This window comes from Physella acuta, unplaced genomic scaffold (assembly GCF_028476545.2).
Source record: "Physella acuta isolate Inbredline_101_S28 unplaced genomic scaffold, ASM2847654v3 ptg002633l, whole genome shotgun sequence".
Classification (NCBI taxonomy): domain Eukaryota; kingdom Metazoa; phylum Mollusca; class Gastropoda; family Physidae; genus Physella; species Physella acuta.
The window spans coordinates 781-27,859 of NW_026734083.1; the positions used below are offsets into that span (position 1 = coordinate 781).

At 35.5% G+C, this 27,079-nt stretch overlaps 2 protein-coding genes across 3 annotated transcripts; both read left to right on the forward strand.

Annotated features, from left to right (window-relative positions):
- The first annotated feature begins 536 nt into the window (after positions 1 to 536).
- Positions 537 to 8,964, forward strand: LOC131933796 (uncharacterized). Its single transcript, XM_059290366.1, has 6 exons — positions 537 to 678; positions 1,294 to 1,393; positions 1,784 to 2,866; positions 3,706 to 3,981; positions 4,677 to 4,808; positions 5,767 to 8,964. The coding sequence occupies exons 3-6, from the start codon at positions 1,805 to 1,807 to the stop codon at positions 8,962 to 8,964; spliced, it is 4,668 nt and encodes a 1,555-aa protein (XP_059146349.1). The 5' UTR covers positions 537 to 678; positions 1,294 to 1,393; positions 1,784 to 1,804.
- Positions 8,965 to 19,639: 10,675 nt separating this feature from the next.
- Positions 19,640 to 24,464, forward strand: LOC131933797 (uncharacterized). 2 transcript variants are annotated; one of them, XM_059290367.1, is made up of 3 exons: positions 19,640 to 19,721; positions 19,911 to 20,211; positions 21,461 to 24,464. In XM_059290367.1, exons 2-3 carry the CDS (start codon positions 19,931 to 19,933, stop codon positions 21,612 to 21,614), a joined length of 435 nt encoding a protein of 144 aa, XP_059146350.1. In that variant the 5' UTR covers positions 19,640 to 19,721; positions 19,911 to 19,930; the 3' UTR covers positions 21,615 to 24,464. The 2 variants fall into 2 exon arrangements, with proteins under 2 accessions (XP_059146350.1, XP_059146351.1); XM_059290368.1 differs by lacking the exon at positions 19,640 to 19,721 and adding an exon at positions 19,722 to 19,814.
- Positions 24,465 to 27,079: the final 2,615 nt, after the last annotated feature.

A 27,079-nucleotide genomic window follows, 5' to 3' on the forward strand; every position in this document is an offset into this window, starting at 1 on the left:
TCTGAACCCCCCCCCCCCCCTCATCACACACCGTCACAAAATTACCCCCCCCCCCCCTTCCGAGTGTGACGTCATTTATGGACGACCTCTAACATTATTTTTTTAAAAATGACAACGTGAGTTGTCACACTTTCTCTAACACTCCAAGCCATCCCTCACCAAATTCCACCCCCCCCCCCCTCGGCCCACTCTCGGCAGCATCATTGTGCCTTTTAATACTTTTATTCAGTTTAGTTGAAATTGGAACACTTAATTGTACAAAGTGTGCATCTCTATTTTTGTAACCAACAAACAAAGCACTTCAGTCAGTCTCTTTGTTGTTTTTTATTCATTTGTTAAAACAAAAATACAATACAAATAAATAAGTCGTGTTTTTTAAACATTCATTTTATTCATTTGTGAAAACAGAAATACAATACAAAAAATAAATCGTGTTTTCCTAATGTTTTGGTGAGTTTCGGTTGTTAGAATAAAATACGCTCAACTGGAGGTAAACAAGCAACGGAGAATAAAATACGCTGAAATGGAGTTTTACCCTTTTTATTATTCATTATAAAACTTTTAACAAAATCAATTATCTTATATTCTCGTTTTGAATCATGTGGTTGCTATCACGTGACGTTTTGGCGTCAAAATGGCTGCTTTTGAGTATAAATTTTAATAAGCAGTGTTCAATGTGTGAGTGGCAGTGTATCTTTTTAAAATGTAATCCAATTAGTACTATCTAGAGATTTGATCGATATAGAAGAGATCTAGGCCTAGTATACTGATGCATAAAATAATATGTAGGCACATGGCCATGCCATATAGATCTAGTAAATACTTCATTGGGGACCATACTTTTACTTTTATTAATATTAACTCATTTATATTTTATACTATACAATACAAAATTTGTTAGGAATGTAACTGAATAGTAGTGAATACTGAATGTTCACTGTTACTGTTAGACTAAAAAGTTGAAAAGCAGCAAAAACATGGCCAATTATAAATATTGAAAAGACTTACCCAGTAACCCGTAACATTGAACTGCAATGTAATGTATGCAGGCTATTTAGGTGCAAAATGTTGACCAAGAACCCATAATTGTCTGAAATACTTGAATGAAATTATAATACACTATACACAATACCCCTTAATTAAGTACAGATGATATAGTATAGCATAGTGACTATTGTTATTTAGGCTGTAAAAAGTAGTTGCATATTTAGATAGACTATACAGTTCAATTGTAACTACATACTTTTTAACGCATTCTTTCGCATCAACAAATGTGCATTTTTCGCCCCACAGAAAACTCCACTCATCCTCTTTGTATCATAAAGTATCATTTATCTGCTGGCAGAAATGAATTAACATAAATAAATGGATCCAAAGTGTAAACACTAGGCAGGTAAGTATTTATAGCATAAACTGTTTTCTTTAGATACATATAACTCGCAAGGGGCTATAAGTTGCTTATGTTTTTCTTACAAACTTTCTGTTAGTAGCACCTAAATTTTTATACTATAATTGCTACATCTGAACTAGAAGAAACTATTTGTTTGTTTTTTTAAATATTTAACAATTTTACTTTTACTAAAAAATTATTTGTAAGTAGAGACAGGTAATGGCTTATTTTAACATTCTGTTAGCAAAGCCAAACCTTGTGTGTATACCCTCTTAGCCCTTAAAAAATGGTCATTCCTGATTTTTCAATTTAAACTCACAGAAGTTAAATATTTCTAATACTTAGGCCCTATATTGTTTTTATATTTTCATTCAGCTATTTTGTTGTCCTTAGGTATTGGTTGACAGGAATAAAATGTCAGAGCAGGAAGATGGCTGCTCTGAGACGGATAGCATTTATTTAAAAGATTCAAAGGCTGTGAGTGGACATGAGAATTTAACCTCTGAAAATGAAGATTTCTGTACAGAGAGCCAAACACACAGTGAAAGAGAGCAGTTTGATGGGTCTTCTGATGAATCTCAAAAAAATTATGAGCAAGTGGGCAGTCATAAAAGTGGGAAGAAATTTAAACCCAAAGTTAAAATTAAAACTTTAACCATCGATGGGCAGCTGGTTTACTTTTGTAAAATATGTGATAAAATCTTTACAAGACGAAAAGACAAACTGAACCATGAACTTGCTCATAGTGGTGAGTCTGTTCTTACTTGCACAGAGTGTGGGAAAGAGTACTTGCATGAATCAAGTTTGGCATCCCACATGCGAACTCATGACGGAGATCCTCTTTACATGTGTGACCTATGCCCGAAAATGTTCGCCCAGAGTCATCACTTGAAGACTCACATCCTGTCCCATTCTGAACCTACAAACTTTGTATGTAAAACATGTTTTAAAGAGTTTGCAACAACCTCAGATCTAAACCACCACTGCCGTGTACAGATCAAGCATGAAATGACACAGCTGTGGTGCAAAATGTGTAAGGTTTTTCTCTGCCGCCATCACGATCTGGTCACAGAGAAGAGGCTTCATGCCTACTGCTGCACAGCTTGCAATGAATTGTTCTACACAAATAAGAAACTGAAAATCCACATGAAAAAGTTTGCGCATTTTTCTACAGAGAAGCCGAAATACATAGAACCTTTACGTGAATATGAACTGTACCCTGACAAGATCTCTGAAAATCCAAAGAAAATGACTGCTCAGAAAGAAAACGAGTTTATAAAAAAGTCTGAACAGTGTGATTTGACCACCAAGCGACCTGGGACAGAGTTGACTGAAGAAGAGCCTCCTCCAAAAAAATTTAAGCTGTCACCAAGAAAAGTGTTTTTAGAGAATGAACATTCAAGTACCTCAATGCAAGATTCTGCACCAGAGATTAAAAAAGAATTGGATATAAAGTCACCCAATAAACATAGAAAGGTATTAGTAATATTGTTTTTATGTCTTTTTTTCCTAGCATATTAACCCTGAAGCGCCTTAACTTTTAGCTTACATTTGCTACAATTGTGTTATACTAAATGTAAATTGGAGATTTTTGTCTATATTGAAAATGACTTGGTGTAACATTAACAATTATCAGAAGTAGGTTAAGACTTTGATAGTAGTAAATTTTCATTTTTTTACAGTAAACTCTACTTTGATAATACTAAATTTTTTTAATTTAAGGGTAAACACACCTTTTTTTAACAGTAAATCTTGATATAGTCAAATCTTCATATTTTAGGGTAAACCCTCATTTGATAAAAGTAAATCTTCATATTTTAGGGTAAACCCTCCTTTGATAAAAGTAAATCTTCATATTTTAGGGTAAACCCTCCTTTGATAAAAGTAAATCTTCATATTTTAGGGTAAACCCTCCTTTGATAAAAGAAAATCTTCATATTTTAGGGTAAACCCTCCTTTGATAAAAGTAAATCTTGATATTTTAGGGTAAACCCTCCTTTGATAAAAGAAAATCTTCATATTTTAGGGTAAACCCTCCTTTGATAAAAGTAAATCTTCATATTTTAGGGTAAACCCTCCTTTGATAAAAGTAAATCTTCATATTTTAGGGTAAACCCTCCTTTGATAAAAGTAAATCTTCATATTTTAGAGTAAACCTTCCTTTGATAAAAGTAAATCTTCATATTTTAGGGTAAACCTTCCTTTGATAAAAGTAAGTAAATCTTCATTTTAGAGTAAACACTCCTTTGATAAAAGTAAATCTTCATATTTTAGGGTAAACCCTACTTTGATAAAAGTAAATCTTCATATTTTAGGGTAAACCTTACTGCAAGAAATGCAACAAGTCCTTTAAAGATACATCTGACCTGGAGCATCACAAAGCCGCAGTGCATGAAGATAAACCTGAGGTTTCTACAGAGAGCTCAGAACCTTTGTCCAGGGAGTCTGAGAGTAGCAAAGCCCTGTCCCACACTTGCCCTGTGTGTAATGACAGTTTCACGTGCTCTGGGGAGCTGACGAGACATTTGAAAATGCATGTTGATGAGTTCCCGTACAAGTGCAGCCAGTGTGGGAAAGCTTTCAGGCTTAAGGTATGTGAGCATTCAGCTCAGTTGTGAGACCTTAAGGTTGATTGCGTGTTCTGATTACAAGTTCAGTCAGTGTGGGAAAGCTTTCAGGCTTAAGGTATGTGAGCATTCAGCTCAGTTGTAAGTCGTTAAGGTTGAATGTGTGTTCTGATTACAAGTGGAGCCAGTGTGGGAAAGCTTTCAGGCTTAAGGTATGTGAGCATTCAGCCTGGTTATGAGACGTTAAGGTTGATTGTGTGTTCTGATTACAAGTTCAGTCAGTGTGGGAAAGCTTTCAGGCTTAAGGTATGTGAGCATTCAGCCCAGTTATGAGACATTAAGGTTGATTGTCGTGTTCTGATTATTATAAACAACTGCATCACTATATCGAGGTTACTTTTTGTGTCTGCCATGTCACAGAGAAAAAAAAATTCCTTATAGTACTGTATTGTCCTGCCAACAAGTTTGTGAGGACATGGATATCCTTAATTTATCCAAATCAATTTCTGAATTACTGGGTGGGGGTAAAAAAAACCTGTTGCTATGGCTATTTAAAGAGCTATTGTTCAACTAATACTTATTCATCATGTACAAAAATAAAAATAACCAGATACTTCCAGAAAAGTTTTTAAAAAGTGTAATGAAGGATAAAGTAAAAACAGTATTGTGTAAAGTATGAAAGAAGTAAAAATAACATGTTGTGGTAATGTTATTTTTAGATCCAGCTTATTCAGCATGTCAGGCTCCACATCTCCCAGGAGTCTGGCAGTGTGACCTTGTCAAAGTCTCTCCCTAAAACAGAGTGCCAGTCCTTGACAGCACAGAATCAAAGTGAGGCTGAAATATTTAAGGTATGGGTATTTTGTATGAATTTTAATTTGTATGAACATCTTTTTGAATCAATCCACAAATTTTTTTATTTTTTTTCCAAACCTGGAGTATTGGTATTCTTAGAAATTATCTTATTGCTTCCCTAAGACCAGATAATTTTTTGTTTTTTCGAGATTTATACACCATTGTGTTCTAAATCCACAAATATTTTGTGCCATATCTCTCACCATTATTATACAACATTTTAATTTCACCAACTAATTAATATAAAAGTGACAAGGAAAATAAACCTTAATACCTTGCAGTGAACATTTTTGAAAAGAGGAGTTAGAACAGTCTGGTTCTAAGGAAGGGATATATCTGAATTCTGTACTGTGTTACTTGTGTAAATAATAATGACCATATTTTTCTGAGTTGGCCTAAAAACAGTAATTGTTTTCAGCTAGCTTGATCTAGTTCTATAACACCTTCATTTGGCTATCCTTCCAACCCAAAGTTGAGCTGTCATACCATCAAATGACTATATATATTTCAATACAAATAATGATAAAAGTTAACCTCTCAGACCTGATGGCCAACAGGGCAGATAAAGTAGAGTCCACCAGTTTTTGTAAACACTGTATGTGAAAATAAAATGTGGTCCGCTCTATGCCCAGCCACCTTTTCTTTCCTTAACAAGAGTCAGGTACCCGTTAAAGCAGAGTGGACTCAGAAACACTTTATGTATTTGAGTATTTGGGATCCAAACTTGAGACTTATGGGTCAACAGTCTTGTACTGTACTACCCAGCCACACCATTATATTATGTTTACCAAGCAAAAGTAGAAAATACAAGGCAAAGTATTGGCTGAAACAATTTGATCTCAAATTTGTCAAGAATGTACATGTTTTATGTTTAAAATATATTCACTTTTTTAAAAAAAAATAAGTTTTTTTAAATACACATTGCTCAGAAATATTGCAATTTTTTTATTCCAGTGTCACCTATGCTGTAAGGTGTTTTCATTCCGCTATAAGCTGCTGAACCACTTAAGACTACACACAAATGTTAAGTGCTTCCAGTGTTATATCTGTCACAAGGCTTTTGCTACCAAACACTACCTACAGAGGCACCTGCAAGTCCATATCAAACAAGGCATGGATGTCGACATACAGAATATTATAGTGGACGAGGAATCTAAAACAGAGCTGGATAATATCCAAATCATGAAGGAAAAGTCTCAGATAAAAGAGGACGATCTGAGTGAGGTGGATGTTTTGGAAAAAGAAAGTTTGAAAAGGATCTCGGTGTATGAGGATAAAGATGTTGCAAAAATCGAATCTTTGCAGAATGCAGTAAATCTTATACAGGTTAAGGCGGAAGTTGAAGAGTCTGATAGTGATTCAGGGCACAGCTTCTGCTCCTCTTTGACAAGAGAGTCAGACAGAAGCGATCCTTTTAGGTTCTCTTCAGATGAGTCCAACACTTTTAAAAGCACCATGGCGAAAGAAAGGAGAAGGCTCAGACGAAGGTGGATAAGGCAGTCAAAAAAGTTGGCAAGGAATATAAAAATATTAAAGTGTCCCGTGGAAGAAAAGTCCATCACGGTCAAAGAGGAAACAGAAGAGGATGTGACCAATATGATGGTAGAGTTGAATGGGGTTCAGTCTGAAATGGATAATGTTATGACGGTTTATGTGGATTTAACCCAAATGAAAACGGTGAAAAATGTGGATCAGGGGAGCGAAACAAAGAGTAATTTAGTTTGTAACGAGCTGGGTTTGTCACCAAATACAACAGTTAAAGTTGAAACACAGCCTGATAATGTTGATGATGCTGTGTTGAGTGAGGTTGATGGGAAAAATAATGATGTTCCGAAAGATACAAATAAAAAATTTAAAACCCTCTTGTTTGAGCTTGACGCGGAGCAGTTAGAGAACAACAATTTTATCATCCCCAGCAGATTAGAAGCACAAAGTTTGGAAGGCGATGCTGTCTGTGATAGTGATCAGAAAAATATTACCAAATTTGTATTTCAAACAGGAGACGAAGTTGTCAAACCCATTTATTCCGGCAATCATCCATTAAAAGCACAAACCAGCCTCTCTACTCAGAGTCAGCAGACCAAATCTGACCCTGATGTCTCTAACTTGGATAGACTAAAACAAGTTTTTGAAAATTCTTCTAAATATTTACCATTGTCCCAGGCTTCGAGCATTCCTTGTTATGAACCAATCACTCCACCAAAGAAAACACCAACAGAGTGTAAGACACTAGAGTTCCCTTCCTTTGAGCCTCACCACAACATCACAGAATCACAGGACAAACATGTCTTCTCACCCCCTCAAGATTTAAAGCCCAGCGCTCATGTTCAACACTCAGCTGTCCACTTTGATCACAGTCAGAGAGACACCAAATCTACCTTGGGTCCCTACGAGTTAATCTCTCCTCCAAAACCACTTGTCATAGACATCCCAGCAACCAGCCCCAGAACTAGTTCCACGCCTCGGAGCTCCTCCAGAGACAAACCTGCAGATACTCACTCGAAAACTCCCACCACACCTAATCTGACTCACCAAACCTCGAGTGCATCTCCTTCACAGTTTTCTATGACCAACACAAGTTCCTCTACCTCCTACAGATCCAACACACCCATCAGCTCAAGCAGTTCTGGTTATGCATCTCATCTCCCTGAACACTCAAATTCCCAAAACACATTACAAAAAATCCACAACCAGAGAAGGCCTGAGACACAAGTTGTTCCATTGCAAGCTGTAAACTCTACACTGAAAACGTCCAGCTCCAGGCCAGCTATGCACTACAGTGACAATTCTGTTTACAATCATTTGAGTGTTAGCACAAGTTCATCGACCAGCAATAGGGTTAATCCTGTCTTACCATCCAGCACACAGAGCTTCAGAGTTCCCAGCAGTCAGTCTGGCTCCAACACACACGTCAGTCTGGCTTCAAGTTCCAGCGCGCCTGTCCACATGAGGTTACCCAGCTATACCTCACCTGTACACACCAGTTTATCAAGTTCCCACACACCTGTTCATGTGGGTCTCCAAAGTTATAGCGCACCTATGCACACAAGTTTATCAAATTCCAATGCAAATGTTCATGTCAGTCTCCAAAATTATAGCACACCTATGCACACAAGTTTATCAAATTCTAACGCAAATGTTCATGTCAGTCTCCAAAATTATAGCACACCTGTCCATACAAGTTTATCAAATTCCAACGCAAATGTTCATGTAAGTCTCCAAAATTATAGCACGCCTATGCACACAAGTTTATCAAATTCCAATGCACCTCTTCATGCAAGTCTTCCCTCAAGTTTCAGCACAAATGTATCAAGTTCTAACCAAAATACTTTTATACTGAATTCATCATCAATTTTTGACACCAACAACCCGGTGCTTAGGGATATGAACATGATGGACTTAGTGAACTCAACACATGCAACAAACCATATGTACGGGCATGTAGACCAAATCAACTCACAGGCCCTGCCGGGGTCTGCTTTCAACCTGCTGCAGCAGTCAGCACTGGACCAGCAGGTCAGGCACAACCTCATGGCCATGGCCGACGCTCAGGGTATGTCGTTACAGCCACAGAATGCAGTGCTGAGCGTGGGGAACTCGTTAGGAATTAATCTAGGAACATTTGGGAATTCGTTTCCTTCAGTGTTTAATCAAAGACTCGACCCTGTGGGGATGGGTGGGGCAATGGACAGTTCGATGATCAGTCTTGCCAGTGACGATGCTGCCGTGTACTTGAGGAGCCTGCATGAGTCGATGACCAGGTCTAACCCAGGAAATGTTGGCATGTATCCACCAATGTCGATAAACATCAACCAGACTGGTGGGGCTATGCCGTTGAATATATCAAATAATTTTTCTTTAAATTCCGACAGCTTTGGAAATTTTTTACCTCAGGGTATAGATCCACAGGGGTCGTTTAGTTACGGGAATATTGCTGCATTGCACGGTGGCTTGCCGGTCAACATTAGCGGCGCCCCACAGCTGATGCACAACATGGCGGGTCCATTTCCTCCCGGTATAGTCCAGGACAGTCTCAGGAACAGTTCGGCACCTTTTGGTTTCAATATTCTAAATCCTGCTGTTTTGCCTGGCAATGGCCCCATTACAATGATAAGCAGTTTCAATCCACATTTTTACCCTGGTTTCCCCTAACGTTTGTATTGGCTTTAGTAGGCTTCATTGTAAACTTACAACACAAGCTAACTTTAGTGGGCTACATTGTAAACTATCAACACGAGCTAACATTATTGGGCAGGCTACATTGTAAACTATCAACACAAGCTAACATTAGAGGGCAGGTTACATGTAAACTATCAACACAAGCTAACATTAGTGGGCAGGCTACATTGTAAACTATCAACACAAGCTAACATTAGTGGGCAGGCTACATTGTAAACTATCAATGCAAACTAATATTAGTAGTCTAAATTGTAGATTATCAACACAAACGTAAAAATTCTGCCCACACCTCAATCAAATACTAATAAGACAAAAAAATTTAAATAGATCCATTGCTATGGATTTTAAACCAAAGTGATTAATTATTTCATTTGTTTAGAGGAAAATTTAGTTATATTCTATTTACCTGATTTTGGTTTCTGTATATTAGTCTATGAATTTTTTTTCTTAGATTATTTTTTTAAAAATCTGTTTACTTTGCCTCAGCAAGGCAATTTACTTCGATATATGCAATTGTCATAATCAGGTTTAATTTTTTTTTTTGTAAAAACACTTTTATACAGTAGTGTCAACATAGTTTAGATTGTAATATTTTAAAAATATAGACCTGTTTCAAAATGGTGACTAAAATTATATGTTCGGCTATTGTTGTTGGGAAAGAACATTGCTTGTCGAAAGCGCTAGAGGACACATGCAGTTTTGTGGTTTGACTTTATTGTTTTTTATCCCTGAAAGAGTTCCAGATAAAGAAAACTGCTGGATGAGAGTTACTCTGTCATAAAATAAAATGTCAGCCATAATATTTTTACTAATCATTGGTGACTAGCATTCATAAAATTATGGAGATTATTTTATTTGTTGTGTATTAGGCTGAATTTCTGTGCCCTTAAAAAAATGGTAAAATGGCGTTTGGTTGCTATGTTATTGTTAATATAATTCACTCTTGCTATTCTCAAATCCTCACTGTTTATATATAGTAATGTATAATAGTTTCATTCCCGCTGTCCCCACTGTATTAAGCAGTGTTGGTATTGTAGTATTGTATGTTTCACTTCTGTTGTTTTCACTGTTCATAAGCACTTGAGGTTGTCATGACCATCAAAACATGAAATTCAAATGTGCTGTGTCCTTTGTGTTTACTCAACAATGCAGTATTTGTATGCAAATTAATGCAAACTGTTTGAAAGTGTTAAATTTCATTTGAAGATTTTAGAATCAGCATTATTTTTAGTTAAGTATATTTCACATGTAGTCACAGTGTTTTTGTTTATAATTCACTGACTTTTATTGTTTTGTTTTGTATGTTTCATATGATTTTGTTTGTGGCTCTTCCAGTTACACTTTTTGTATAATTCACCAAAATTTAAAGACTGTATTTACTGTCATTTTTTACCGCCATTTTTTAAGTTGATTGTTTGATATGTACATATTTGTTTTTCCAATTCCAGTTTTCAAGAACTTACTTTTTAAACTAGTTACTCTTGTACATGTTCGAATTATATTATAATATATGCCAATCTTTTAAAAAAAATATATACCCCCCATATATTTAGGATCGCACAAAATGTACACAATCATTCTTTTGTTTTTGATTTATATATATGTAATGATTATGTATATAGATATATAATGGTAGATAGATAGATAAATCAGGTGTTTGAATTAGATAGGGGAGTGGTTCACTAACACCAATACCCTGTTGATGCTGTTCTTCAATCCCTTGAAGGTTTTATTCATAATTGGACGAAAACATCCTGTAAGTGATCAGGACTAAAATTTATATGAACGCAATGTTTCAGTTTCACAAACCAAACAGGGCCGACAAAAATAATGTACCTTTCACAACAGACAAAAAAACATGACACATTCTCTTGCTACTGCAGTCATTTTCTACACAAAAATCAACAATCCAATATTTCTACCACTTTTTATTGTGAAAAAATATCCTAAACCATACTCCCATTTTAACCTCTATGTTAAGACCTAGTTATATTTTTTTTTAAAATATGTATGTTTTAATTTTTCATTGGAATATGAATGAAATTTATACAGTAGCAGATCTTTTAACCCTCAATTGTTTACCATTAAAGGCAATATTTTTATGGACATAGTCTCGCCTAATCTAGTTGTTCACTCATAAAGATATATATATAAATTATGATAGTCTCACCTAATCTAGTTGTTCACTCATAAAGATATATATATATAAATTACAATAGATCTGTTGTTTTGAAAAAATTAAGTTTAATGAAAAATACTGTGTTTGGATGCTGATTAACATGACATTAAAAAATAATTGTTAAAATATTTTACTAAATATTTGAATATCTGTATGTACTCATTGCTATAAATGCACTGAACATGTAAGTGTAAATGCTACCTTTGTGTGCATTGTGGTAAGGGAGATAACCTTTTTTTAAAAGTAATATTTTTCTACTCATGACATTAATCTTTTTATACAACTTTTGTTACCTCAAATTTATATTTGTTTCATGTTGAACATGATTTTTGCTTTTTAACTTCTCCTACAGCATTTACAATATTTCTTTGTTCTTTATGACCTGTGACATAAAGGGTACTGGTGATTTGTTTTTATTTTTTTTGTATTTTTGTTTTCCCCCACTATTTAGAATAATAATGGTATTTTAAAATGTATTTTAAGCACTGCTTTTCAGTCATCAAATTAGAATAAAATATTGTATGTTAACTACATATTGATTTTTAGATATTAAATTTTGATTTGCACTTAATATAAAATCACACATTAACTCAAGATAGTTTATTTTTTCATGAAGAAAGTTTAAAAAATAAAATTCCCTAAGAGCCATGTCTAGTTGATGCATCCCTACTTATCCCATCATTATCCTTATCCCATAAATACCAGGCAGCAATGCATTGTTTTGTGTCCATGTCCTGACAATTTTTTATACATCAAATGTAAATGTTAAAATTCTAATTTGTATGTGTTGTGTGTGATAAAGATTTGTTAGCATGCCCAAGTACTTATTTAAAATATGTTGATACAACTTTCTGGCAGCAATAATACCAAAGTAATTTTTTTTTGTTCCTTTTTCCCTGTCATTGTTTTATGTAAACAGCTGGTCCTAGCTGTTCATTGTAGATAAGGGTCTAACCACTTGGGATTTGTTTAATTGGACAATATTTATTTGGCCTTGGCAGTCCAAGGGTAATAAAATTTTGTATAGGACTAGCAATGATCATTTTCTCTAGCTCTTTTAGTAGGGTTATGTAGCTTTGCTTAAAAATACTTAAAATAATAGCCATTGATGTGAGCTGATTGTGTACCCCAAATCAGTATAAGGGCCAATGTGTATTAGTCAACCTAAGTCCATGTATAGACATCTCTCTATTTTTGCATAGAAATTGTATTCAAATTTCAATCAAAAGAAATTTAGTATACAATATTTCAACAGCCTCAGAACAACAGAACTTGTTTAATCCAAAGTTAGGCAATTACTTCAATCAATATTTTAAATTTTTATTTGAACAAACTTCCATTGTGCATTTTATACAATGAAAATGTCATATATTTTTTTTTACATCAAAATTAGAAAACAATGTACATGACAGGTTATAGCATGTGAATGTGGTCTGTGGGTGGGACCCAGTTCTGGAACTGCAAGCATATCTTTGAGTGATTAACTGCGGACCTGTCTTTAGGCTTTTTAAACTTGTTATTGAGAAAATAAATTTAAAATGAACATTATACTTTTTCTTTTACTGCGGTCCTGTCATTAGGCTTTGCTATTGAGAAAATAAATTTAAAATGTACATTAATTATAAACTTTTTCATTGACTGTGGTCGTGTCAATAGGCTTTTTAAATTTGTTATTGAGAATATAAATTTAAAATGAACATTAAACTTTTTCTTTAACTGTAGACTTGTCAGAAGGCTTTTTTAAAACCTTTTATTGAGAATATAAAATTAAAATGTACATTAATAAACTTTTTCTTTGACTGCGGTCCTGTCATTAGGCTTTTAAACTTTTTTTTTTGAAAAGTAAATTTAATATGTACATTATATTGTTGCTGTGTAATATGTTTTCTACAGTCAAAAGAAAGAAACTCAAATAATTACATTCACATGTGATTCACATACAATTTTCTTATATGAAATGATATAAATGTGTCTTAAAAGACTGCCAACTTCTGTCTATAGCCAACAAAGCTGAGAGATGATATATTGTAGGGAGAAAACTGTTTTAAAACTTTTTTGAATCTCAGGATAGCTAGTAAACTTTTTGGTGTCATACTGGTGCTGATTTTTTTTTTCTTTACATTTCACAAAACCAAATATTTTTTTTATTTCTTAGATTGATTAAACAAAAACAATTTATGTTACACAAAAATGTTGTTTCCTTTTCCTTTGATCAAGGTGTGACGTCATTAACTGATTAGTTCCTTACTTGACAATGATGCACACGTTTAGGTTGCATATTTTAAAATATATTTCACAATATTCTGGTTTATCATCTAAACAACCGTTCATTGAGTGGGTACCTTAGTTGTAAAGCACAAAGAGCATTTTTTCTAAGGCCTACTATATGTAATCTACATTACAATTCCCTCCACATTTTAATCTCTCAAATAAGTCCCCCCCCCCGGTTGTGACGTCATTAACTGATTAGTTTCCTTACTTGAAAGTGATGAAAACGTTTAGGTTTCATATTTTAAAATATATTTCACAATATTCTGGTTTATCATCTAAACAACCGTTTATTTTAATTCATTTATCCTTTAGACTAGAGGCGTTTGCAGTAGGGGACCTGAGGGGTGGTGATCCCCCGAGAGAAAATATTAGGTCACGTGACGCCATTTAAGTATTTTTATTCAGCTTCAAATAAAAACCAACTAGTACTGGCTGAAATAAGCATTGCTCTTCTATCTCCTAAAAATGGTCTTTAAAAATCAGTTTTCATTAATTTCTTCTTCGAAATACATTCTGAAGAAAATCGGCGGTGTTAAGCTTTGAACAGAAACGCCGCTGAATCGCATGCGCTCGGGGGTTACGTCCTCTATTCCGGTGTCATACGGTGTTCCTAGAGGATTGCAGGGTGGGTCCGGTGTACACTGAGAAAACCACCACCCAGCTTTTGCCTCCTCGGCGCAGTGCTTGTTCTCGTCCATGTCGTTATCTTTGTCAGGGGTTGAAAATGGCGCCGTTGAAAAGAGACAGTTTCTAAACTGGTCATAACTGGACAGCCCTTTTCTTGTAGTGTTCACAGCACTGTAGCTAAGGGCGTAGTCTTGATCAGGACCTGCCACAATGACGTCATTATACCGGAAATACACTGCACTCTGCTCATAGTTAAATGCAATTTCAATTCTTAAATTGCGTAAATTCAGTACTGAATTTAGATAGTAAATTTTACTTAAACCCAGCCAAAAATCGATTATATTTGGATTGTTTTGGTTTGCGTAAAAACCTGATTCGTATTCTTCCCAATTTCTGTTATTATTTAAAGGATGATTCGCTCTTTGATGCGTAATATCGGTGCGAATGACGTTGGCGTGAATAGCGCAGTGCGTTAAAAATGGTTTCGAAAAATTTACCGGAAGTAAGAACGTTTTACGTCTGGTTTGTTGCTCGTAACCATAGTTAAGCAGTTCTCTGCAGCTGACAGCGTACCTTTCGCACCGCAACCCAACAAATCCACCGAAACACTTACACTGGGGTTTGTGTAACAATCGGACACCACCGTTAAGACAACTTTCTGGACTAGTCAAAAGTTTGAAAAATTTGAAACGCGTCGTTGCTTCTTCTCTAAAACACGTCGAAAACTCTTCGCTGCATTGCTTCATAGTGTAACAGTTCATATCGTCATCGACACCAAAACCCTCACAGTTTCCCAACAACGAACACTCCATAGCACAGGCAAGGATACTTCTGCTGTTTGCCCGGGCTAGCTTTAAGCAGCCGTTGTTAATTTTTTCTTGCACACCACAGAGTTGACTGGACGCCATCCTTGATATTAAGAAACTGCACTGAACTGCCTTCAACCAGTAGAGAAACACAAATATTTCGGAAACAATATTCATTGCCATGTTTTCCAATTTCACTTTGGTTCCGATTTCACTCCTTAGTTGCATATATACAAAGTATTTTTCAAAATTTATTTTCAAGAAAACAGATCACAGGTGTCCTTCCTCTGCTTCTATGATGGGCCTAATTTATTAATTATTATACCTACTTTTTGTGACATAATTTTTTTTCACGACAATGAAAGTAAAAAATGTAAACAAAACCACATATTTTGAGTTATGAATCAAAATAACGATTTGATTAACTTCTAGAATTATTAAATTTTTTTGTTGCATTTCTTAGTCCACCAACTCACTCAATAATTATATCGACAGGGCCTAACCTTTTATATATAGGCCAAGTCTTCATCGCTAAATCCCGCAGTTAACCGCACTCTCATATTAAATGCACGCCATTGGTCAGTTGACCGATATCGGTTGCAGGGCAGTCTTATCGCTTTGTTGGCACCCGGGAGCTTAGGGCTCTTCTCATACTGAAAATAATTAACTGCTTTTTAAAATATTTACATCAAAACACTGCAGAACGTGGTTTGAACTGGCAATCATTCACGTCAATAGATACAGTTTCTTTTAAAACTTCTGGTAGGGGGCACGGGGGGGGGGGGCATATTTTGTATAATGCCTTTTTGTTTTCAATTTCGCCCTAAACCTGTTCAGATACGAACTCGAGACTTTCGGGTTAGGAGTCGTATGTTATACCCAGAGGCGTAGCGACCATTACCGGGGACAAACTTTCATATATTTTTTGAAATTTATAATTCAAATTAGCAGCTAAAATGAGCTTATTTTGGCTCCCCTAGGGTCGGCGCCCGGTGACATATGTAACCCCCCCCCCCCCCCCCGCTACGCCTCTGGTATACCATTCGAACATACCACCCATTCGTGTTTGATGTCATTCTTATCATGTTAATTCGGAGTTTAATTGATCCATGTAAAATCTCTGAAAATGGTCTCTTGTTAAGCGGTCGCCCCCCCCCCCCAGCTCCCCAACACTGCGGCTATGCATACGCCAAAGTCCTACTTTTAATTTTGGCTTCCCCAATTGTCTTTAGCCTACTTCTCAGTACTTCAGTCAGTAGATTGTTTTTTTTACAGTCTTAGAAGGGGTGGACTAAATAGCCTATACAACCATTTACACCCACACTCAAAGTCTCTCCACCCCCCTCCCATGACTATCAAGGGGTCATCCATAAATGACGTCACGCTTTTTAGACGACTTTTACCTCCCCCCTCCCCTCCGTCACACATCGTCACAAAAAGCCAGACCCTCCCCCTAAATAACGTCACACTTCAGCCTACAACCCCCCCCCCCCTCAAAATTGCAGTTGAATATTTCTTAAAACATCGATATTTTTCCAAAATCGTGCCTGAACTCTGTCGAAATAGAGTATTTAAATCAATTCCTATTGCAATTTATTAAAACAATTTTCTAAAACTCGAAATAACGTCTTAAAAATTCCGTTTTCTAACATTGCTTTTTTATAATGCAAAGTGTGACGTCGCACCATCTGAACAACCCCCCCCCCTCATCACACACCGTCACAAAGTTACGGACCCCCCTCCCCCTACGAGTGTGACGTCATTTATGGACGACCCCCCAAATAGCCTAGAACACGTGTGTATAATTTAGTCTATTTAAAAAAAAACACCTGTAGCATAAAAATATAACACAACAAGTAACTTTAAATAGGCCTATTTATTATTTCTTAGGTTTCAACAAATGTTAAAGCTCAAAGTCTAAATGCCTAAGTTTAAACTACATATTTAGTAGGTCTAAAGGCTAGGCCTGTAAACTGACGCCTTGGCAACTGGATATTAATTCACTTCCTGTTCTTTGAAATCCTTCACGGAGTTTGATCTTTTCACAAACTCGACCAGACGCTCAGCCTGTGTATGATTAATTTGTGTGAAGTGGTTACTGGGCAGAAAATTAAGTCACGTGATTTAGCTTCGGCGGCCATATTGTTCATATCAGCTGATCTGATTAATTTCGGCTTACGAAGCATTAATCTAGATCCCAGCACAAGTTACAGTATTAGCAGCATAAAGATAAAATAATAACCCGCCAATTTTATTTTTAAACTGGTGATAAGAGGGTTTTTTTTTTCTAATTACTTGAACATTGCAAAAATTATTTAGAAACTCACAGATGATGAATGTAGGCAGAGGCGTAGCGACACTTACCGGCGCCCGGGGACAAACTTTCGATTTGCACCCCCACCCCCCTCAAACTTTCGATTTGCACACACCCCCCTCGAACTTTTCATTTGCACCCCCCCCCCAAAAATTTCAATTTGGCGCCCCCCCCCCTAAGGTCGGCGCCCGGGGACATATGCCCCCCCCCCCCGCCCCCCCCCCCCCCCTCGCTACGCCTCTGAATGTAGGGCGATTAGCCTTGTATCCGACCTAAGACCAGAGGTTTTTTTTTCAGACATCTTTCTACCCAGGGTACTGTTGTCGTTCTCCCCCCCCCCCACCCCCATTTCCCGCTGTCGACGAAATATGAACAATTTGGTCCCATCAGAAAATATATAGCCTATTACATTAATTACAACTAATTTCTGCAACTCATCCCCCCACACACACCGAAAATAAGTGCGCCACCCCTCCATGGGCGTGGTCAAATGGTGGGGCATACGACTGCTTACCAGAAAGTCAGGCGTTCGAATCCGGGTTCAAGTCACGAGTTCACCCAGCTCTAATGGGTACCTAACTCACGTTAGTGAGTGTAAAAGTAGCTTGGCATAATGAGGACCACACTATCCCTTCAAATGCCGAGGTCACAGAAACACGTAAACTCTACTCCATCCACCACAGGGACCGACTGTCATGTTCGAAATGAAAATTTTACTTTTAACCCCCCCCCCCCCCCGGAAGTACCCCCCTCGGATAAAAATAAAAAACCCTGCTTAAAAGCCTAATCTTACTTTAATGTGTAGATAGCCAGCTATAGCCGGCGGGTTTAACTGCTTACGGCTAACCAACAGTGTCATAGCACCACACACAACAAACCTTAGTGTCTCCCATGCTGTAGCTTTGAGGCAAGTTATAGAACCCGGTGAGGTCACATAGCCACGTTTGTGAAGTGTCAGACACGACGGAACGCGGGCCGATAAGTGTTCCATTTATTGTTGTATGTCAGAGGTATGCTAGTGTGTGTATGTTCGGTGGGGGGGGGGGGGTCATTAACACTGATGTAAAAAATGAAGATGCGAGGCTATCATTTATGCCGCACAGTAAAAATGTTGTGTTTTAAAGGGGGTGGGGAGGGGGGGGGGGCGAGGAGGAAGTATAAAGTACTTCCGTCATAAATAAATATTTTAGATATAGATCTATATATAGGCCTACAGAAACTTTGGTCAGTACATTATAAGATAATTGCAGAATCGCGAAATGTCAAAGAGACAAAGACTTAGGCTGCTGACAGTTGAAACCTTTTTCCCGTGATCAGGATATTTTGAAATAGGCGTTGCTAGAGGAGGGCGGGTGGGGTGGCCGATCGCTGGGGACGGGTCGCCAAAAGGGGTAGAAAATGAAAAGTTTATTCTGAGTTGCGTTACTGAGTTTATACACCGCCGAAGTTAAGACTTTTCTACATCGATAGTGTGACACCACAATAAAAACTATTAAGTGACGGTGACTAGTAAAATGCGCCCCGACCTTTCCAAATTAGGCAGGGGGGGGGGGGCGTGTATTTTTATTTTGTTAGCCAAAGTGAATAACTATAAATAAGAGAGGAGAGGGGACGAAATATTGATAATTCGCCCCGGGCGTGGAATGGTCGCTTTGCATCCTCATTTTATGGGGGGGGGGGGGGGGCACTAGAAGAAGATACCTGAACGGAACACAGTCTGTGACTCTACCTACACCCAACCACCACTGCAGTGGATGGTGCAAACATGTATAAAAAATGTATGTTATTAAACGACCTCAACAGAACAGTTTTCTCCAATAAAAGAAATTAATTTTCTTGCTCTCCCCACTAAAACACTGCGCTAATCTTGTAAGGTGTTCTGTTCCTATATAAGTATTATAAGCTCATGAATAAGTATTATAGATGGGCCTACATAGGGAATATGCCTGATCTTAAAATCTAAGTCGATCAATATGTATTTTATTTAGATGCTAGTACAATAAAGACATACAATTTAAACTGATAAGTAATTTAAATATATTACATTTACCAATAGATCTAGTTCTAATTAGCTTAAATATTTTTTTTTAAATGCGGATGGACATATTTCAATTTTTAAAGAATTACAAATATTGACTCTTTTTATTGATCAAGAATCTAGTGCCCATTGTTCTTTTTTTTTTACATTTTTTCTGGAAATCACGATACAAAATTAATTAATTTAGATAGCCTATATTTTATTATCAAACGTGTCTCTCGTCGCAGTAATATTAACATTTTCCTAATCGTTTGGTGGTAACCTGCGTTTATAATATTTTTTAAACATAAAGATAGACGGTTGTACAAGAACTTCTGACCACGCACATTAGATGACCTCTTGTTTCTGTGGTGACAAAGGACTTCACCAAAGGACGGTTTTTAGCCGTTCGACGTACATGACTCACACGGCCATGCCCATATTTGGGTTTCCTTTCCAGGCTATGGAACACAAGGGAGCTCACTCCAGTTGTCAGCGAATAGGCGTGTCGAAATCGTAAGGATAATAATAGCCGCCTAAGATCTAATATTTAATAATAATTTTTAAGCAGTGCACTAAGTTTTAAATAAAAGTCAATATTTTCATTACGTAAATATTAATTATAACATTTCTTTGTATAAGTACAGTAAGTTTTTTTTCAAAACGGTAAGATATTAATCACCTCCTGTTTCATTGTACTTTCAGACTGTAACACATCAATCAAGATGGCGTCTGGAGTTAAAGTATCAGAAGATACGGTAGAATTATACAAAGCCATGAAGCTTAGAAAGACAAACAACAGATATTTAATCATGTACATAGACCAAACCGACGGTCTCATTAAAGTTGAATACACTAAAGAACGGGATGACAGTATTTCACAAGAGGATGAGTTTAAAGAGTTTCTCGATCGGTTACCTAACGATATTGGTCGTTACTGCATCGTTGACTTAACCATTCCTCAGAAAAATGGAGCCATGAAAGATATCATGTTCCTTATTACATGGTAAGTCTAAACTTCTTATTTAAAAATAACTCACTAGATCTAGATACATATTGCACCCTAAATAATTTAGCATACTAGGCTCTTAACTCTCAATAATACTTAAAATAAAAAAAAAAACAAGTTTGGGTAGGTGGGACTGGGTTAGAGAGATCTAATTTAATAATTTTAGGTTTAGGTTGTTTCACAAGTTCACACAATCATAATATTTTATTTAATATCATTGAGTATCATTTGAATGACATCCCACAGCTGGACTCTCCAAAAGCCCGTTTAAAGCCATGTGCAGTGTTATTAACACATATTTCAGATGATTTCTAGATCAAGAGCCTAGATCTCGGTAGTAAGATTATGGCTGATTCTAGCAGTAAAATGGAGAGAAACATTAATGGCAATGTTTTTGATGGTACTGCGCATGCGTATGTCTACAAACAAACGGCAGAACCCTAAGCCTAACCCTAGCGCAGCTAGTAAGGTCACTGCATATGCGCAGAACGGTTGAGTTTTGTATCTTCTGCCAAAAAATCTTTTTCCGAGTAACATAATTTATAAAAACATGTTTGTGCCATGTTAATATTTTCTGCTCTGTAGTCAAACGACAGGTTACTATTTTTCAATTTTTATATCAAGAAATCAATCTGAAATATATTTTTCTATAAGCGTTATAACTGTCTCGTTAAATTTGAATAGAATTTTCTGTTGCAAAATAGATGTACATTATCGTGTAGGGCCTATACTCTTTATTGAAACACCAAATTATGACACATTTTAGAAGCTGAAATCAGATACTTGATTTACAAATAATTCTGCAGCTTGTTTCATTAGCTTTTGGATGCAAAAAAAAATAACTGCTACAGTTAAACTGATTTCTATTTCTAAGCTCTGTTTGTTTTAAGATTTATTTATTATTTGTAATGAATCAATACATATTAAAGGTTGATTTATTGTGAAAAGATACTTTTAAAATAATAATAAATTACAATTTACCCTTTAGTAACATAACAATTCCATGGCAACAAAAAAGTAGGTTTTTACAAAATATTTGATTAATAAAATAAGCAAGAGGCAAATGCCAAAAAAGTAAAATATATTTAGTCATTCAACTATTTTATATCAAGCCAATGCTCTACAGCCTCTTGTTAAAAAATGTTGATGAGAGGCACATCAGTTCTATTACCTGCTTCCTTCCCTTTGCTATTAGCTTCCTTAGACTTACTAATCTGATACAATATTACTATATTTTATTCCCTAGGTGCCCTAATAATGCTCCAACCAAGTCTCACATCTTATACACAACCTCTAAGAAGGCTCTAACAGACAAGATTAGGGAAGGAATGACAGACATCCAGGCAAATGATCTTTCAGATCTGGTCTACAGTGAGCTTCTATCAAAAGGCTGCAAGTAGGAACAACAACATGTTTGGTTCAAGTGCCAGATGTGTTAACTTGTGACTTTGGTCAGCACATTTTGAATCTGTAACATTGTATAGATCTTTACTTTCTCAAACATTTTTGTTTCTCTGTTGTGTGGAAGAGTGAAGTTTGTGAAAGGGCATCAGACATGTTGATTGTATCTGCCAACACCATGCACTTGTTGCATCCAAACTTGGAAAATTGTCTAGCTTGTAAATCAGCCCCTAGGGACATTTTTAACAATTCAAATTGAAATTGTTTGTGGTATATTTAAAGCAACTTAAAATTTTATAATGATACTTGTGCCTGCCTTAAATTACTTGCAGCTTCTTATCGTAAGCCTTCGTTATAAATGTACATTTACATTTAGATATTAGTCCCATTCAGAGATATCCCTTATGGTTTTTTGCTCAATCTTTCTTATGTGATTAATTTATTTACTGTCTCTGCTCTAAAAGTAACAACATAGAGAAACACTTTCAAGCAAATACATGATTTTATGGCATGTGCTTGTGTCAGTTATGGCCCTTTGGTGCCTTAAAATGCTATTACGTCTTCAAAGACTATTGTCTAGTTAGTAATACTTTTAAATAACTGGTGCAAGATGTTAATCTTTCATTATTAACGTCTAACTTTGTAGAATTCGACCACAAAAATGATAGATAAACTGCTTCCTACTGTATTAGCTGGCAAGAATGTTCTGTGACCTTTTTGTTGTTGTTGGTTAATTGTATTTATCTGTGGGTCTTTATGGTTTTTTTTTTTAATTAGTGCTTGTCTTTTTAAAGTAGAAAACATCTTTTATGTTGCTTACATTGATTGATTTCTAACACATTCTGCAATTTCAGTAGAAATACAATAATTTTAAAAAATTCTAACCCTATTTAGTTCAGTAGATAACAATTATACCATTTTTTTCATGATTAAGTTAATAAAAGAACTTCAGTTGCACTTTTTTTGTGTCGAATTTAAAATTAATTTAACAGTGGAGTACAGGTATTTTGTTTTGTGTCTTATGGACCTCTATGTATAGAAAAAGTACTTCATGTTACTTTTATTTGAATATAGTCATATTCATTGAGCTTTTAAATGCAGTTTTGGTTAAGTTACATTTTAGTTATGTATTATGTTTTTTAGAAAAAATTTGCTTCACTGTCAATGAATAATGGTTATTAAAGTAAGATTACCAAAACACAAAAACCACTTCCTTAGCTCTTTATTAACACCTTAAGTTAAATAAACTTTAATTGAATTTAAGTACTTAATTTTTCAATGGATAATTTGTTAATTTTAGTGAAAAAACCCACATTATTTCTACAGTTTGCCTGTTTTAAATGGGAAATGGTGCTAATGTTTAATGAATTTACATGAATTTCAATTGATCTTAAAACTAAATTTTACAATTAGAAACAACTTTTTGGTAAATGTTTAGCATTTAGTGTTTGTTCTGTCAAACACCCTTGAATTTTTTTACAGTTCATAAAATCTTATTTGTTGTAATCAGAAGCCTGGTAGAAAATGCTGCTTTGAATGATTCTGAAGCTGTCTTGTTTGATAAAGTTACAGGAAGCTAAATGTTTTAAATGATTTAGAGATTTCAACTGTTATTTTACTTTTTCCCAATCATTCCCAAACCATGTACTTTGTCTTTTTTTTTAAAAAACAATCTTTGTATTATATTGGTATTAAAATTAAAAAAACTAGAACAAATTATCCAAAGTATATTTTAAATGATCATGACTAATACAAAAAAAAATTGTGTTTATGTCTATCAGTTAGTTAATTTAAAATAATAATTTTGCATTTGTGATTTATGGTGACTGAAGTGTTATTATTTTATACAAAAAAATATGTAGTATTTACAAGTTAAAAGTATAACCAGAAAAACTTACACCATATTTATCAACTTACACTTGCATAAAACAAATAGTATATTCTCCCATTCAATTTTTTTGTTCACATGGTGTATTCTGTAACATTAAGTAATTGTATTAATTTATAATTTACCTCTACTTACATTGTAAGAATAGTGAAACGAATATAGCAGGGGAGTTTTTTTTAAATGGTTATTAAAAACTAATTGTGAGGCTCTGTGTGTTGATGTTATCTGGCATGCTTATTGCCAATTGTTATTAGGAAGTAAAGATCTTCATCAGCATTTAAACACATTTTAAATTTGAAAATTATTTTTTTAAATATAAAAGTCCCTAGTTTTTCTATTTATGTGAATTTTGCGCATTTTGCCAGGTGTGTTTACAAACTACCAAAAAAAAGGTGGTGTTTTTTTATATATTGTTATTAATGTATTGGTTAGGTGTCTCAGTAAGTTATTCATTTTTTTCCTTTTGACTTACTTGTGTTAAATGTTCATCTCCTGCTTTGTTAATTTTTTTTTTAAATGCTGTATTCAATGCACATGTGAAAAAAAAATCTTTTTTTTTTCCCTTTAGTTAAACCATGTTTTTTTTTGTTTTGTCCTGTTAGTGGTAAGTTTCTGATTTCCATGACACAAGCATGATCTGTAATTTTTTTTTTTTTAAATTAGTGTAAATCAACTCTACAGATGCAACCCATTTTGTGCCATCGCAAATTAAAAAAAAACAGCCAAAGAAATTTGTTTGAACATTTTTTTAAAAAGATTGTTTTAGAATTTAGTTGTTTTTTTTAAATTAACATTTTGAAGGTTACAGAAAATTATTCTATATTGATAAAGTGTGTGCAATTAAAAAAAAATCAAAATTAAAATTATAAACCCTATTATAAAAATAAACCTATTAAAATATGGTAGTTGATTTGGTGCACATTGTTTTTTTTTTATTCATTAAATTTTGTTACCAAATTCAGATTCTAGTATTTACATTGTATTCACCTTAACATTTTGTGCTAGTATTTAGTTTGCTATTCATACCTTATTGTGACTTGCCTAGGCCCATTGCAAAAGTGTCAAAAATAAATGGGTTTTCTTTTTATCTATATATTTTGGTGGCTAACTAAAAAGTAAAAAGGTTAATTAATAATTTTATGATAAAAATAAATTACATAAATTAGTGCTACATCGTTTATTGATCACGACACATTATTTTTCGTATATATATATGGGTTTAGTTTAAAGGTTTTTTAAAAAAAAATCTAAAGTTAATTAAGCTAGTTTTCGCGGTTACTTCCCTTACATTCCCTTCCCATTAGAACGTTCAACAAATGCTGGTTGCTAAAAAAAAAACAACCTCGTAAGTAATGCCTAACGAAGGCCACAGTTGAACAGCATAGCCCGTTGTTGTCAGTACTGACTGGAACGCCTATCGCTATTCTTATGGCTTTAACTCATCTTAACCAGTTACTGGTTCCGAATTTAGATTGTAATATTTCAAATTGTATTAAACCTTAAACTGCGTGTATTCAATTTGCTTTCCAGTAACATTGTAAAGTGTGTAGTATGCATAAGCCTACTTCAGTAGTTAGTAGCACTAGTAGTTGACTGGTATAGAATTCACAATGAAATTGAAACACCTAAACCATTAACGCCTGAGAACTTAGTCGATGCAGTCACTGGCGAATTGAAGAGGGGTCTGAGCAGCAATCTTTCTTTCAGATTTTTTTTCTCCTGTGGGAGGGGGAGGACACTGGTAAAAGTATATATTTTCGATATAAATTATATTTCCTCGGGGGGGGGGGGGGGAGAGCACCCCGATGAAATGCCTGAAAGAAACTGCTGAGCAGGCTGCAGCTAAAGGTCATATTACTTAAGCAAAACTGTTAATTAATGAACTTTTATTTCATCTTTGGGGTGGTACTATGTAATAATCTTGAGCATTTAATGAAGAATTTCTCACATCCACTCTAAGTACTCTTAATCCGACACGTGCAAATAATTAGTTTTAATAATTTGTACATAAATCTAGTTGCACAAATGAAAAAGGATTTTCACAGCGGGTCAAGTAAAATGAATAACTAAACTAGAGCTTTAAAAATACTGTTAGCAACCTCCTTATAGAAGCTTCCAACAATACATTTATAAACGAAGAAATGAATGATTGGAAAATCCCCCCTTCCCAGTAGCTACTACGATGTCAAAACTTTTTGTATTATATGTAACTATTTTAAACGAAATCTGCATCAGCCTTCCATCAACGTCTATGTTGAGCCTATTCCTATTTAAGTAAAAGGTCAGCTTCCATCAAACACTCACACATTGCTCTAGCTACGTCACTGATGTTTATCATTGTAATTCATAAAGTCGTTTTTTTTTACATACATATCTAAACGTTTTATTGAAGGATATAGAGTCTAGTTTTGAAATTTACCCGGAAGGTCTTTAAGAATTTTTAAAATGTAGGGCCTAACTTCAAACACGCTTAAAAGCAGACAGTTATATGGAATACGACCTTCATAATTTAAGCCTTTCATTGTGTTGAAATAACGTAACTTTCAGTGAATCTCAAACTATAAAAGCGTACGACTGTAACAAAATGTGTAGTATTATTTATGCCCAAATTGATAAAATCGAATGGGGTCTTGCAGAGGCGTAGCGACCCTTCCCGGCGCCCGGGGACAACCTTTCAATTTGCACCCCCCCCCCTTAAACTTTCAATTTGCACCATCCCACTCAAACTTTCAATTTGTTTTTCCAACCCATTTTCGCACCCCCCCCCCCCCTAAGGTCGGCGCCCGGGGACATATGTACCCCCTCCCTCGCTACGCCTGGGTTTTGTCCTGTAAGCCTCGCCAGTAATGCTAAACTTTAGCCTAAAAGTCACGGGCAAAAAGTTAAGTTGCGCCACTTGTGACCTATTTCTGTTGTCTAGACATTTGCTTATTTAAACGCACGTCATAAAAACACATTATCCGCCTCTAGGTTTAGAGTTGAAGGTTAAAGGTACCAAAATACAAACCTTTTCGTGCAAATTATTAATGACTCCCAATTTCACACTTTTCATTAAAATCTAAAACCGCAAGTTTTATTTATTTTTTTTACAATTTTTTTTATGGCGCCGGTTATCTGGATAAGATCCGTGTAAATAATGAAATAGGAAAAAACAAATTTTAAATTTAAACTTAAACACTAAGGGGTCATCCATAAATGACGTCACGCTTTTTTTGACAGATTTTTATCTCCCCCCTCCCCTCCGTCAAACGTCACAAAAAGCCAGACCCCCCCCCTAAAATGACGTCACACCTCAGCCTACTACCCCCCCCCCCCCCCCTCAAAATTGATGTTGAATTTTTCTTCAAACATCGATATTTTTCCAAAATCTTGTCAGAACTCTGCCAACATAGAGTATTTTGGTTGTAGGCTGACGTCTGGGGGTTCTGGCTTTTTGTGACGATGTGTGACGGAGAGGAGGGTGGGGGGGGGGGGGGGGGGGGGGGTAAAATCGTAAAAAAAGGCGTGACGTCATTTATGGATTACCCCTAAACCCGGATTCGAACTCGAGTCGTATGCTCTACCAATCACCGCGCA

What these genes read in the sequence shown, in the direction of transcription:
- LOC131933796 (XM_059290366.1), top strand. Translation starts at nt 1,805, where the DNA reads ATGTCAGAGCAGGAAGATGGCTGCTCTGAGACGGATAGCATTTATTTA. An exon ending in GGAAAGCTTTCAGGCTTAAG is followed by an intron (nt 3,982 to 4,676) that starts GTATGTGAGCAT and finishes TGTTATTTTTAG; the next exon opens with ATCCAGCTTATTCAGCATGT. An exon ending in GTGAGGCTGAAATATTTAAG is followed by an intron (nt 4,809 to 5,766) that starts GTATGGGTATTT and finishes TTTTTATTCCAG; the next exon opens with TGTCACCTATGCTGTAAGGT.
- LOC131933797 (XM_059290367.1), top strand. Translation starts at nt 19,931, where the DNA reads ATGGCGTCTGGAGTTAAAGTATCAGAAGATACGGTAGAATTATACAAA. An exon ending in ATCATGTTCCTTATTACATG is followed by an intron (nt 20,212 to 21,460) that starts GTAAGTCTAAAC and finishes TTTATTCCCTAG; the next exon opens with GTGCCCTAATAATGCTCCAA.